The 14,911-nt window shown below is 34.3% G+C and overlaps 2 protein-coding genes across 3 annotated transcripts in view; both read left to right on the top strand.

Annotated features, from left to right (window-relative positions):
* LOC143069316 (protein TALPID3-like) overlaps positions 1 to 14,911 on the top strand; it is a 183,191-nt gene that overhangs the window by 52,563 nt on the left and 115,717 nt on the right. The gene's annotated exons all lie outside the window — the stretch shown is intronic.
* LOC143069318 (interferon regulatory factor 2-binding protein-like B) lies at positions 6,868 to 11,060 on the top strand. The gene has a single exon (XM_076243886.1). It carries the CDS (start codon positions 7,627 to 7,629, stop codon positions 9,400 to 9,402), a length of 1,776 nt encoding a protein of 591 aa, XP_076100001.1. The 5' UTR covers positions 6,868 to 7,626; the 3' UTR covers positions 9,403 to 11,060.

The raw sequence follows: 14,911 nt of genomic DNA, 5'->3' as shown, positions 1-14,911 counted from the left end.
CATATTTTGGATAGTGTTAACAATTCTTATTAAAAAGTGATTAGATGATTAAATTTAGATATATAGTAAATTTTAACCCTTACCATGATGCGACCGTCATATGAAGGGCCTACCCTGACCACCAATATTTATCTCCAATGGATCTCCATACTTTTAGAGGTCAACTTTATGATACATATATACTTTTAACATTTTGTGTGTGTCATGTTTCTAATGTTCTAACAAGAACAGCAAGAACTAAATATATATACATAGATAAAAACCATAACCTCCCCATTTTTTTAAGTTAATATCGGTTGCTCCCTAGCCAAAAGTGAGTATTGGATAAACTTTTAATTGGATTATCATTAAGTCGATCTTGTTTCACAAACTTAATATTGCTCAGTCACAAATTTAACTATAAATTTTATTTGTTTTTCTTTTTATAAAATATTAGAGAGAAAAAAGGAAGACATGGTCTGATCCTATTGAGACACATTTTGACAAGAGATCAAATGAGCCATATAGAACCTCTTAAAATTTAACAACTAGAGGCCTCCATACCGCCTTAAAAAGTATATTTTCAGGTTTATTCAGGTCTAGGACTTGTCACAAAAATGGTAGTTTTTTCTAATGTTTTTTTTCTTTTTGATAAAATATTAACAAAATCAACATTTTTAGGAAAGTCTTTGAAAAAAATATATCAGCTAGCTAGGCCATTCAAAATTTTAATTCTCAGTTGAGGTCCAGTTTTGGCACCCATAACATATTTTCATTATTTAATTTTCTATTTCAATAAAATATTATTTTAAACAATTTAAAAAAAATTAAAGTTGAAGGAAATCTATTGAATATATAAAAGGCTTTTGAGTTTGAATTAAGTCCGACCATCTCAGGTCCGTTCTGGTCTTTTTTTTTATTTTGGCATCACATTTTATCAGCTTCGTGAACCTCTTTGGGCCAAGTGAGCTTTTCTCATCACTTGGCATCCGTCGTCAATAACTTTTACAAAAATCTTCTCCTCTGAAACTACTGGGCCAAATTTAACCAAACTTGGCCACAATCATCACTAGGGTAAAATTTGAAAAATGTGTACGGTGACCCGGCAAACCAACGAAGATGGCCGCCATGGCTAAAATAAGAACATAGGGGTGAAATGTAGATTTTGGCTTATTACTCTGAAACCCAAGCATTTAGAGCAAATCTGACAAAGGGTTAAATTGATTATCAAGTCAATACTTATCTGCCCTGAAACTTTCAGATGAATTGGACAACTGGTTATTGGGTTAATGCTCCTGAATTGGTAATTTTTTAAGGAAATTTTGCCGTTTTTGTACGACCTCAAAATTTTTTGCCATCTTATATTGGTATCACGTCGTTGGCGTCATCAGTGTCGTCCTCGTCATCAGCATTGTCGGAAGACGGATGGTTTCCGGATAATAACTTTAGTATAAGTGAAAATACATAAATAAAATTTTAACACAATGTTTATTACCACAAAAGAAAGGTTGGGATTGATTTTGGGGGTTATGGTCACATTGGTTTAGGAATTAACGTTCATTTTGATTGGATAACGTCATTTTCTTACATGGCATCAATTGACAATTGATGCTATGGGACGTACGCGCCAGATTTTAAATACATGTTTTAACTTTGTTTTCTGTCAGTTTCATTAGAATGGAGATAACAATATTGTATTTTAAGCTCCGACGGCATCAATTTGGGATTTGATGGTCGCAAATACCCGTTTACTGTCTCCGCTAAAGCGTCGCCAGTAAACTTAATTTGCGACCATCAAATTCCCAATTGATGCCGTCGGAGCTTAAAATACAATACAGTTATCTTCTTATTGTACCACAATGTTCATACAATTAAATAGAAGGTTGGGATTTATTTTAAGGGTTATGGGGCAAATAGTCTAGGAATTAAGGGCCAAAAAGGGGCCAATTTTTTTAACAAGCATTTTTGAAGTTTCGGGACAATAACTCATGTTAAACTGTATGGATCTCTCTGACATTGTACCACAAGGTTCCATATGATGAAGGGAAGGCTTGGTGTCAGTTTGGGATTAATATCCCTGAACATTTAGAAATAAGGGGCCAAAAAAGAGCCAAAAAGAAGCATTTTTCTAGTTTACAGACAATAACTTGTGTTTGAGTGTATGGTTCTCTCCGAAATTATACTACATGGTTTCTTACTACATAGGAAAGGCTGTAATTGAGTTTTGGGGTGTTTGCTCCAAGGGGGGTTTCAATAAGTGAGGGGCCAAAATAAGCATTTTTTGTAGTTTTCAGTCAATAAATTGTGTTTAAGTGCATAAATCTCTCTGAAATTATACCACAAGTTTCCATGCTACAAAGGGATGGCTAAATGGGGGTAATGGATCAAATCATTAAACAATTAGGGGCAAAAAAGGGGGGCTGAAACAAGGGTTTTTCTGGTTAAAGGACAATTTAGACAATTTAATAGCAGTGGAAGGGAGGTAATCCAATTCCAATTAAAATTTAAAGAATACTGTTTTATATATGTTTGATTACTTGATTACCTCCCTTACACTGCTTGAACATTTTGATAAAGGAAGTGATAATTGTCTTGAGATGTGTAGCTGTAAATTGATTTTTAAAAGTTACTGTTAATTAATATGAATTTTAACAATGACTGTGAGTTACGTATATTTCAATACTTTATGATGTATTTAAATGAGTAGTTATTGTTTAATTAGAAATTTGAATTGAGATTATTTTTTTGGAATAAGGGATTGGGGGAGGTGAAAAAAAATAGGGGATTTATATTCAACAGCCAAGTGTATTGCTCAAAAGCAAACGATTTTTTTTTAAGTTCATTAGACCACATTCATTCTGTGTCAGAAACCTTTGCTGTGTCAACTATTTAATCACAATCCAAATTCAGAGCTGTACCAAGCTTGAATGTTGTGTCCATACTTGCCCCAACTGTTCAGGGTTCGACCTCTGCTGTCGTATAAAGCTGCGCCCTGTGGAGCATCTGATTGTTTTTTTTTATCTGGAATACTATTATAGATAGAGATAAACTGCAAACAGCAAGATAATGTTCAACAAAGTAAGATCTACAAATAAGTCAACATGACCAAAATGGTCAGTTGACCCCTTAAGGAGTTATGGCCTTTATAGTCAATTTTTAACAATTTTTTTTTACAAAATATTTTCCTCTGTAACTAAAGGGTCAAGTTTATTATAGATGGAGAAAATTGTGAGTAGCAAGAATGTTCACTAAATTAAGATCTACAAACACATCACCATCACCAAAACACAATTTTCTCATGAATCCATCTGTGTCCTTTGTTTAATATGCACATAGACCAAGGTGAGTGACACAGGCTCTTAAGAGCCTCTAGTTTTTGAAACATTTTATTTCTACTGGGACTATTATACTTTCCCAGATTTCTAATAATATGGTTCTTTATCTTTATTAAAATTGTAACTTGAAAAAAAATAATGGAAAAATAAAGGAAGTTTTGATTTGTATAATTTGAGATGTATATCTTCAGGTCTATTCCAACCCGAAAATTCAGTCCCTTTCTCTCTGGTCCCTTTCCATAATCAATTTCTTTAACTGTGAGTTATTAGTATTTTGATTTGGTCCTGTCATTCTCAGCGTTGGTCAGTTGACGTTTTCAATAGCTTTAACAAAAAAAAAAAAAATCCCCTGAAATCTATGTATTTTAAAAAATGGTGAAATCTTCAAATTTAAGATAAACCTTATGAGTAATAAAAAAGTTATTAACCTTTAACTGTTTTATTTTTATTTTGGTCCTGTCATTCAATCCAGTCAAAAGGGTAATCCCCTTAACGACTACTTCTAGTTTCAAGTCCAGTTGAAGCTGAGACTACTATAACGTTATAGTAGTCTCAGGTTGAAGTTAACAATTGGGGAAAACTTGAAATCTTGAAATTCCGGTTAGTTTTGGGTGTCCAAATGACCTTCTTTAAACTGCTGTACCGGAATCAGTTTCACTCCGACCTAATTACTGTTGGGGTTAATGTGTAAACTGGGATCATGGAAGTATTGTTGGGATCAACTCTTCAAGCAGACTACAGCCTGGAGATCTATAGCGAGCACCCCTCGTTCTCCGGGATCAAGAAATAGGACGAAAATCGTCAAAATTTATCATAATCGGTTGTTTTCGGTAATGATTGGGGTTTTTTTTTTTTTTTGTGATAATTTTCTGTCCTTTTCGGTACTCTTCTGTTATTCAATTATTCGACAAGTTTCCCTGTCAGCAGACTTATAAGTTCGTGTCATTATTTGTTTAGTGTTCGCAGTTACATTATGTTACTTTTCATGGAAGTAAAAATAAGCCTCCATTAATGACATTGTTTGTTATTAAAATGGAAATGTTGCTGAAATGCGACACGATCCAGAATCCATAGCATGCAAACTAATCCTCATAATTTATTTTAGCACGGAAAGTTTTGATTTATAGATAGTGTTCCTGACATTGCATAGTGAAAGTGAAGTTAGAAAATATTAAATTTTCATCCAAATCGCCGATATCTATGATCAAATTCAATGTTGTGTTGTTATAGGCGTAATTTATATGCTTTTTGCGTGTCAATGGTCATTCGAAGGTTAGAAATGATTAATGTCTGATAAATCAATTGAATTATCAAATCACTTGGTTCTACCAATGTCTACCAGGTCTAACTACCTTGCACGATACACTGTCATCAGCAGATATTTTTTTGATGATCGCGTGAACAACGAACCAATTATCTGTCGTTTAAGGATGGGCATATTAATGGTTTTTGGTGTATATTGCAAACCATATGAGAGTCGGCCTTTAAAACAGCTTCATATTAATTTTTTGCACGCAATGTTTTCTAATTTAATTTGTTAAACTCGTCCATGTGTAAGTAAAGTTTTCCTGAACGATCGAACGTCATTATTTGAAGAATGCAATAACTGATTATTTTGCATAGGACATATTTTGGTCATATTTTTTTCTTGTCAATTCTTGACATATTGTGTCTTATTATCTTGGTCCTCCATCATACCCTTAACGGTATTCCTCCTGAAAATATATTTTTTAATATACGGATATGGATAGCAAACTGCACATTGCTAGAAAACAAAGAAATAGTGATGTAAACGTCAAATACCTTAATAAAGTAATACAAAAAGACAGGAAATACTATAAAAAAAAAAAACATTAATAAACAAAATTTTAATCTGCTAACCGAGTCCCTGTGACTTAAAAAACGCCCGAACACGAAATGGTGCACTCGACTTTCTCTTCGTTTAATTTTCTTTGCGCTCTGCCCAATTTTGCTGAAATTACGGTCTTTGGACTTGAAAAATTGTTGAAATTTTCAGTTATCTCATTTTGAACTGTTTTCTGAACAACTTCAGGTATTGGCTGATTGTTGGTATGCGAGTTAATCATGATGAGTTACTGATCAAGCTAACGTTTTTTTCTGCTCTGCTAATATTTGGCGAAACTATAGACTTTGGACTTTGATAAAATGGTGAAAATCACAATTATTTTGACTTTTTTTTCCGAACGCCTTTTAGGCTGGGTTTTGAATATAATTATGTGAGGTAATCATGATATGTTACAGATCGAGTTGAAGTTTTGTTCTTCTCAGCTATTTTTTTGCGAAGTTATTGACTTTTGATTTTGATAAAGTGTTATGAATCAAGTCTTGAGAGCTTGATACTATCATACATGTGTTTTTGAAATTGCATTTTTATTTTCAATTTTTGAGACGATGCCATTCGTGTCAATAGGACAGATCTAGTTATAATTTATTTTGACGAATTTGAAACAAAACCGATACTCTAATGCATAGCGAAATTTATTTGCTATATTCTACTGTAACAGTTATGCATGTTTTTTACAAAAGAAATATCAGAGCTGTATCAAGCTTGAATGTTGTGTCCATACTTGCCCTAACTGTTCAGGGTTCGACCTCTGCGGTCGTATAAAGCTGCGCCCTGCGGAGCATCTGATTCGTTTTTATCTGGAATACTACTATAGATAGAGATAAACTGCAAACAGCAATATAATGTTCAGCAAAGTAAGATCTACAAATAAGTCAACATGACCAAAATGGTCAGTTGACCCCTTAAGGAGTTATGGCCTTTATAGTCAATTTTTAACAATTTTTTTTTACAAAATATTTTCCTCTGTAACTAAAGGACCAAGTTCATTATAGATAGAGAAAATTGTAAGTAGCAAGAATGTTCTGTAAAGGAAGATCTACAAACACATCACCATCGCCAAAACACAATTTTCTCATGAATCCATCTGTGTCCTTTGTTTAATATGCACATAGACCAAGGTGAGCGACACAGGCTCTTAAGAGCCTTTAGTTTTTGAAACATTTTATTTCTACTGGGACTATTATACTTTCCCAGATTTCTAATTATATGGTTCTTTATCTTTATTAAAATTGTAACTTGAAAAAAAATAATGGAAAAATAAAGGAAGTTTTGATTTGATTTGTATACGTTTTGATTTGTATAATTTTACGTTTTAATTCGTAACTAATGCCCATTTAAGCACCGCTTGATATTGTATTTTATTGTGATATTTGTTTATAGGGAAACGATAAGAAATAATTAAAGAATTTAAGACATTCATTACGTATAGGAAGACAACGTATGTATTGTCACGGTTGATATCTTAAGTAAATTGTACGTATAACATGTTAGTGTATTTATTCCCAATTGAACTGACAGGACATTAATTTTGACAAGAGAAATGTTGGCTATTATCCAACCCTGTTTATAACTTCTGACGTCATGTTCATTGACAAGTGTGTGTTTCCATGGTTGGAAATGTAGGACATAAACCTCTCACAATAGATTTTCCGATCGATTGCCGACAGAGACGGCTCTTTAATAGCAGGTGTAGAATTGCAAATAGAGTTTCCCCATTTTAATCTTAAATATCGATGTGAACTTGCTTTTGAACTATACTGGCTTAACTAATAGTTGAATTCATCACGCAGGCGAATAGACACGATCGCACGTAAACTAATACTTGTTTAAAACTCACAATCAAGTAATGATTAACAGAAAAGAAATGTTTCTGCATAAATTTTAGTTGTTTCCTCATAGCCTCATAACGATCAACTTGCAACTGATACGTTATCTGAATGAATATTGCCAGTCTGAAACCTAAATATAAATATAATTGAAATACTTTAATACGGATATATGAACACTCCACGGTTTCTAAGCAGCTACTAATGATATATGATTTAAATTGTTGACAGGCGATCAGTATGTTCGATCCAATTTTAATGTGACAATCCGTGTGTGCGTGTTTAATTTTGCAAAGAATTTTTTAGTGATACCGTACACCACAGTTTACATATTGAATTTTTTGGTATCCTTTGGTGATTCACTTCTGTAATAATAGAGTAACTACTTTGCGTGATCATACAAAATGTGAATATCAAAAGAAAAAGGCCGATTAGTTTCACGGAATATAAAACGCATGCGCCGAAATCGAAAACATTGTTAATTTTCAAGTGGAAGGCGGTAGTAGAATATCATTCATACCACTAGCAAAGACATATTAGATATCTCTGATAATAGTTCCAGTCAATGAACGTAAAACGTAAATGGAAAATATTTAATTAATGTGGAATATTGTCAACAATGTCGATGCCACCTAGGACTCAGAGACAACAGTGCTATCTATGTGATTTACCACGTATGCCATGGGCTATGGTTCATGATTTTTCGGAACCCGTGTGTCGGGGTTGTGTAAACTATGAAGGGGCTGATAGAATTGAAATGGTGCTCGATGCGGCAAGGCAAATGAAACGGAATCATGGGTTCCACGACGGTCGCCAGTGTATAAAGCCTATTGGACAAATTCCCGGAAATAGAGCTAATTTGGAACACTTTGAACAATCTAGAGCTTCATCTGCAGACCGTTTTGAAAGTAGGCAAAGAGGTGTAATGAACGAGTTCCCACCTCGACTGACAAATGGAATTCACAACAGACCGGAAGAAAATATTGTTGAACATTCAAGGGGACACATTTTCCCGGTGTCTGTTAACCGTTCAGTGTTTCCAATACACCCATCAATTCACAGCAGTGGAATGAATGTACCGACTCGACATCCCTACGGCGCAATCCCGGGTTCGAATATTGCGTATGGTCCAACGGTTGGTACAATAAATGGAAAGAGAGAGCATGATGACGAGGATCTAACAAACAGTAGTTTAAATGCTGATGATATATTTAAATTCAGTAGTCAAGACGAGATAGTTAAACGACCACCAATGATACGTGATTCAACTAACCTCCTTTCTACATCAGCACCATTCGAAATCCGATTCAAAAAGGATCACAATATCTACGGCAGAGTGTTTGCATTTGATGCTACCTCAAAAAATGGCACCGAATACGAGTTAAAAGTATACATGGAATATCCCCTAGGTTCTGGGAATATCTATACAAGTGCGACAAGCGTTGCAAAACAGATGCACTATGATAGTATGAAAGAGATTGGAAAGGGACTTTCCTCTGGTTATAAATATATTGAGTACGAAATGAAACGTGGCAGTGGAGACTGGAAAAATTTAAGTGACTTCTTATCAGAGACTGTGCGTTTCTTTAAAGAACCTGCAAAGCAGGATCTTGTTCCTACTCAGTATCAGCATCCAAATTTACCACCACTTCCCACACCAGGAAATATTCATAGAACTTTACCGACTGGTCATGCAAGAATGATTGGACACCAGGCATCGTTTGAAAGTCAGATTAAGAAGCGCAAAACATCGCCTGAACCAGAAAATGACTTTGGTGAACAAAGAAAGAGGCAACAATGGATTCAAAGCCAATCTGAAGCCCTAAAATTGACAATTAATTCAGCAACGTATGGACCTACAAGTTCGACGTCGATGTCGCCCATTGGAAACAACACTGTGACAACAACACCCCCAGATGGAGTAAATGGACCTCATAACGGGCCATCACCAATGGCAGCTTTAATGACTGTCACAGATAATATTTCATCTGGTTCTTGTTCTCCGGGCACTCACCATTCTCCTAACGGCGTTCTTCCAAGGAGCAGATTGACAACAGGACACCCACAAATAGCAGATGGAATTAGTGGTAACACTCATCCCGAGTCGTCAGTTTCTAGTTCAGAATCTTTACGATGTACCCTATGTCACGAACGTCTAGAGGATACTCATTTCGTACAATGTCCTTCAGTTGCGGATCACAAATTTTGTTTTCCGTGTTCTAGAGACAGTATAAAGCGACAAGGTGCAGGGACAGAAGTATATTGTCCGAGTGGAAAGAAATGTCCTCTCGTTGGTTCTAACGTTCCTTGGGCATTCATGCAAGGAGAGATCGCTACGATTCTTGGAGATGATATAAAAGATATAGCAAAAATTAAAAAGGAAAGGGACACATGAAATTTAAGCTTATGTACCCTGCCCTGGGTATATTTTATATCAAGAGAGAACTGAATTCTACAGATGAGTTACGAAATGAGAATGAAGACATGGTTCATTGCTATATGCAAGTTGGATTATACATTGTACCTTGGTGTGAATGTAATCAGGAATAAGATTCTCTTCAAGCGGATGTCATTTGTATCCGAGTAACGGCAGATAGTTTGAGATTTTCAGAAACATTTAACTAGTGTACTGATTGTCTTATATATAGATTATTAATAGATAATCCGTTTGAACGAAGGTTGATGGGAGGACACATGTAAAGTTTGGGACATCATTGTTGTTATTTGTGTTTTAATAGCATTGTGTATTATTGCTGTTTTGCTTTGTAACTCAATAATTATCGAGAATTCGAACTCCTTTGACTTACTAATAACAGGAAAATATTTACATTGTAACACGTTAATTGACAAATTCGTAAATAGATCTAAATAATGTGAATTTTCTCAAGAACATCGTTTCGAATGAAATTAGGTGACAGGCATTTAACTTGATTTATTTGAAACGTTAAAGGGGAACAAACTCAATTATGTCGTGTAAAATCAATTGAATCGTGTATTTGGGTCAATAGATGTATTATAAATTGTTTCTATGCATCGTTACCTGTTGCTATCGTATTTCTTTTTTATCCTAGATATATGTCCATTATATGAAATTTGATATACAAACCTAACCGTCAACGTCTCCAAGCTGTGCAAGTTGATATACACAGTACTATTCTTATTCTATACTTTAATTAGCTGTGCAAGTTGATTTAATATTTGCAGAGACTAACTGACTGCTATTGAATAAATATTTTTTTCCAATATTTTTTTTACCAGAGGCATATCTTAAATAGTCGGATCCAAAAGGGGGGGGGGATTTTGTGGGGAAAATTTTGCTTTTACCAAGCTTGCAAAGCCTGCAATTTACTTCCAAGTTTTTAAGCTAAATGTATGATGTACATGTACACAATCTTTGTTTTATCAAATTTTGTGAAAGAACAAGGGATATCAAGAAAACCTGTTTAAAGATGGTTCAGATTCAGTTCATGTCTACTTTAATTTTCTTTTAACTTGGCTGGACTATTGATTACCTTGGGAGAACGCCATTAGGAGAATGAGGAGTGCCCGGAGCATAATTGAGGGAAATAAAGAAAATGTGGGGGAAATTTTTAATGTTGAAATCCACTCACCTGGACAACAGGTCCAAGTTAGCTTTTCTCATCCATTGGCATTCATCATCATTAAACCGTTACAAAAATCTTCTCAAGAAACTTCTATGCCAAATCTAACAACACTTGGTCTCAATCATCATTAGTGTATTTTATGCCCAAGCCGTGGTGGATGGGGCATTACGTTTTACCCTTGTCCATCTGTAATTCCCAAAGTTAGTTGCTATTCTCTAACTTCAGTTTGCTTCAACCAAGTGTTATGAAACTTATACACAATGCTAACTACCACAAAACGCAAAACTAATTTGAATTTTGGTGCTGTCACTTTATCCATTCTAGAGTTATGTCCCTTTTGAAAATATGAAAAATTGTAAAATATTTAGATCTGCTCTCTGACTTAAGTTTGCCTTAACCATATGTTATGAAACTTACATAAACATGATAAAATACAGATTTAAATTTTGATAGCGTCACTTTTACTTAGTTATGTTCCTTTGTAACTTTATATGATATGCAAGCAGGGACATTATCTGTGTCCCATTGACACATTCCCTATTTATTTGATTTTAAAATGTTACTGATACCTGTCTGTCAACCAACATGGCCTTCATTTTGTCACATTTTTTGTTGCTTCTTATACAGAGTCTAAAGGCAAGAGAGACTCAGGTGTTCTGTTTCTGGTAGTGTGGATATTTGATATGCCGTTGTAAGAGTATAAACCCAACTCATTTCCATGAAGATAATCAGGTCTTGTTGGCCTATCGCCTTAGTGATGGTCTATTATCTTAAACAGTAATTCAATTTTAATGTTAAAGTTGATGATTAGGTCAGTTTTAGGGAAACCACTTATATTAAGTCGATACTATTTTGTATCCAATTTTATAAGCATGCCTTATGAATATCTTATTTCCACAGAAAATATTTGACCCTGTACCTTCAGTCATTGAATTTGAATATATTACATATAAGAGAATTGCTGTATTATTTCAAAATTGACATTTGATTATGAAAATAACATAGAGGTGAGACATATTTCTGTATCAGTGTACCAGCTTATTAGTCCCCAACCAACAAAGTGGAATGAGTCTTTATGTTTGCACCCTGTCTGTCTCTAGTCCAACAAATCAGTTTTTCAAAATTTTGCAATGGTATATTGGTATCCTGTCATTTTCCGAACACATTTGGTTTCCGGACAATAACTATAGTATAAGTAAATAGAAGTCTTTGAAATTACTTTTTTCTCAAGAACTGCATTATTAAAGCATATCTGAAATTTGGTTTCAGCTATACTGTGCGATGGGTTTTCAGATTCATTTTGCAACAACTTCCTGTTTAAAAGAATTGATTTTATATTTGTTGTATTGTTTTATCATGGCAAGTTACAGTTCAAGTTCAAATTTTGTTCTGGTCTGACAATTTTGTTCAGAGTTATGGTCCATTCACTTAGAAAATTCACTATAATAATCAGTTATATTTTGAAATCACAATATGAATAAATGGCATTTATTTTGTCATTCTAAAAGATATTGATTTCATAATTGGTAGATAGTTTAATTTTATCATGACAAGTTACAGTTCAAGTTTGAATTTTGTTTTCCGTTCTGAAGGTTTTGTGCAGAGTTATGATACTAACTGGACGCAGAAAATTCTCTTACAGAATTAGTTTTCAACACATTTTTTTTTGTCATGCTTGAAGATATTTTACTTAATATTTGTTATGAAGTTTACACCATTACAAGTTATAGATCAAGTTAGAAGTTTGTTCCAATGAAATGAATTTTTAACTGGTAGGGGACGATAATGCTTGTTCTCAGAAAGTATACAAATCAGAGCTTCATGGTATCATGCTTTATAAATGTGAGAATATTATACCTTAGAATGCAAATTTTTAAAATCAATGTCATGTTAAGCTTCAGGTGAGCTGAAACCAATACATGAGGTAAACGATGTGTGGACTGAAATTTGTTTATAAATAAGGAAAGTAAGGAATTTCTGAATTACTACTCTTTAACCAGCATGACCAGTTGTAACCAAAATCCTATATGGTCACATAAAGTTTGAGGAAGGTCTTAGGTTTATAGTTACTGATAATACGATTGAAACAAAGTAAATAAAGAAAGGACTTTCCACAATTACTAACAACTTACCACGTTGGATCATTTTATTTCGCCCACAGGTTTTGGTGGGGGTTTGTATTGCCGTCTCTCTTGTCAAGCCTGCGAAAGCAAGACATAGTGATCATAGATTCTGTTAGTGGCGTCAGAGGCATCTTTAAAGTTTTTTCCCCTGCACAATGGATGCCAATGCAGGGGACATAAAAATACTGGGTGTCCATCTGTCATTCTGTCAGGTCTTGTTAGCTTTCAGATGTACAATTCTTACCAGATTTTTATGAAACTTGTATCATTAAAGGTTTATATCAGCAATGTCTTGGACAGGTTCGAAATAAAGTGCAGATCACATATTTAAAAAATCTTTTTTCAGTTATTGCCCTTGTACCTTGGAAAATAAAGTATGTGCATCACTTCGAACTTTGGAACTCTGTTTTTAGCTCACCTGGCCTGAAGGGCCAAGTGAGCTTTTCTCATCACTTGGCGTCCGTCGTCTGTCGTCCTGTGTCCGGCGTCGTTAACTTTTACAAAAATCTTCTCCTCTGAAACTACTGGGCCAAATTAAACCAAACTTGGCCACAATCATTATTGGGGTATCTAGTTTTAAAAATGTGTGGCGTGACCCAGCCAACCAACCAAGATGGCCGCCATGGCTAAAAATAGAACATAGGGGTAAAATGCAGTTTTTGGCTTATAACTCAAAAACCAAAGCATTTAGAGCAAATCTGACAGGAAGTAAAATTGTTTATCAGGTGAAGATCTATCTGCCCTGCAATTTTCAGATGAATCGGACAACCCGTTGTTGGGTTGCTACCTCTGAATTGGTAATTTTAAGAAAATTTTGCTGTTTTTGGTTGTTATCTTGAATATTATTATAGATAGAGATAAACTGTAAACAGCCATAATGTTCAGCAAAGTAAGATTTACAAATAAGGCAGCAACCATTTGATTTTCTGGGGGGGCTATGGTTTTTTTTTCTGTACAATCTATTTTTTTCGCGACAAGTCGAAAACAATTTTTTTCTTTCAATTTTAACATTACATATAGTGGCAGCTGAGGGTGTAACAAACAATTTTTTTTTTTCAGAATTCAAAACAAATTATTTTTTTCTCCAAAAACTGGAAACAAACTTTTTTTTCCAAAAAAAACCATAGCCCCCCCCCCAGAAAATCAAATGGTTGCTGCCTAAGTCAACATGACTGAAATGGTCAGTTGACCCCTTTAGGAGTTATTGCCCTTTATAGTCAATCTTTAACCATTTTTCGTAAATCTTAGTAATCTTTTACAAAAATCTTCTCCTCTGAAACTACTGGGCCAAATTAAACCAAACTTGGCCACAATCACAATTGGGGTATCTAGTTTAAAAAATGTGTGGCGTGACCCGGCCAACCAACCAAGCTAAAAATAGAACATAGGGGTAAAATTCAGTTTTTGGCTTATAACTCAAAAACCAAAGCATTAAGAACAAATCTGACATGAGGTAAAATTGATTATCTATCAATTTTAGGGAGTTATTGCCCTTTATAGTCAATTTTGAACCATTTTTCGTAAATCTTAGTTATCTTGTTACAAAAATCTTCTCCTCTGAAACTACTGGGCCTAGTTCATTATAGATAGAGATAATTGTAAGCAGCAAGAATGTTCAGTAAAGTAAGATTTACAAACACATCACCATCACCAAAACACAATTTTGTCATGAATCCATCTGCGTCCTTTGTTTAATATTCAGATAGACCAAGGTGAGCGACACAGGCTCTTTAGAGCCTCTAGTTTATAAAGACATCAATAACTTCAAAAATGTCAAACCTTCATGGAAGTATATGAAATTTAGACATATTTGTAAAAATACTACTTGAAAAAAAGTTAAGAATTTTTGTAATGTTAATTTCTCTCTTATTATGAGTAAAAGGATAACTATATTTGGTAAATGCGTACCTTGGAAGGTCCTCATGCCCGTCAAACAGTTTTCACTTGACCTGGACCTCATTTCATGGATCAGTGAGCAAGGTTAAGTTTTGTTGGTCAAGTCCATATCTCAGATACTATAAGCAATAGAGCTAGTAAATTTGGTGTATGGAAGGACTGTAAGGTGTTAAATGTCCAACTGGCAGGTGACATCTGACTTGACCTTATTTTCATTGTTTAGTGATTATAGGTTTAATATGACTGCAAAAATTTTGCGGTCGTATATTGGTATCCCATT

Source organism: Mytilus galloprovincialis, chromosome 3 (assembly GCF_965363235.1).
Source record: "Mytilus galloprovincialis chromosome 3, xbMytGall1.hap1.1, whole genome shotgun sequence".
NCBI classification, from domain to species: Eukaryota; Metazoa; Mollusca; class Bivalvia; order Mytilida; family Mytilidae; genus Mytilus; species Mytilus galloprovincialis.
The sequence above is the reverse complement of the archived record's forward strand: the minus strand, read 5'-3'. Positions and strand labels throughout refer to the sequence as shown.

Coding starts and splice junctions, on each gene's coding strand:
- LOC143069318 (XM_076243886.1), top strand. CDS start 7,627: ATGTCGATGCCACCTAGGACTCAGAGACAACAGTGCTATCTATGTGAT.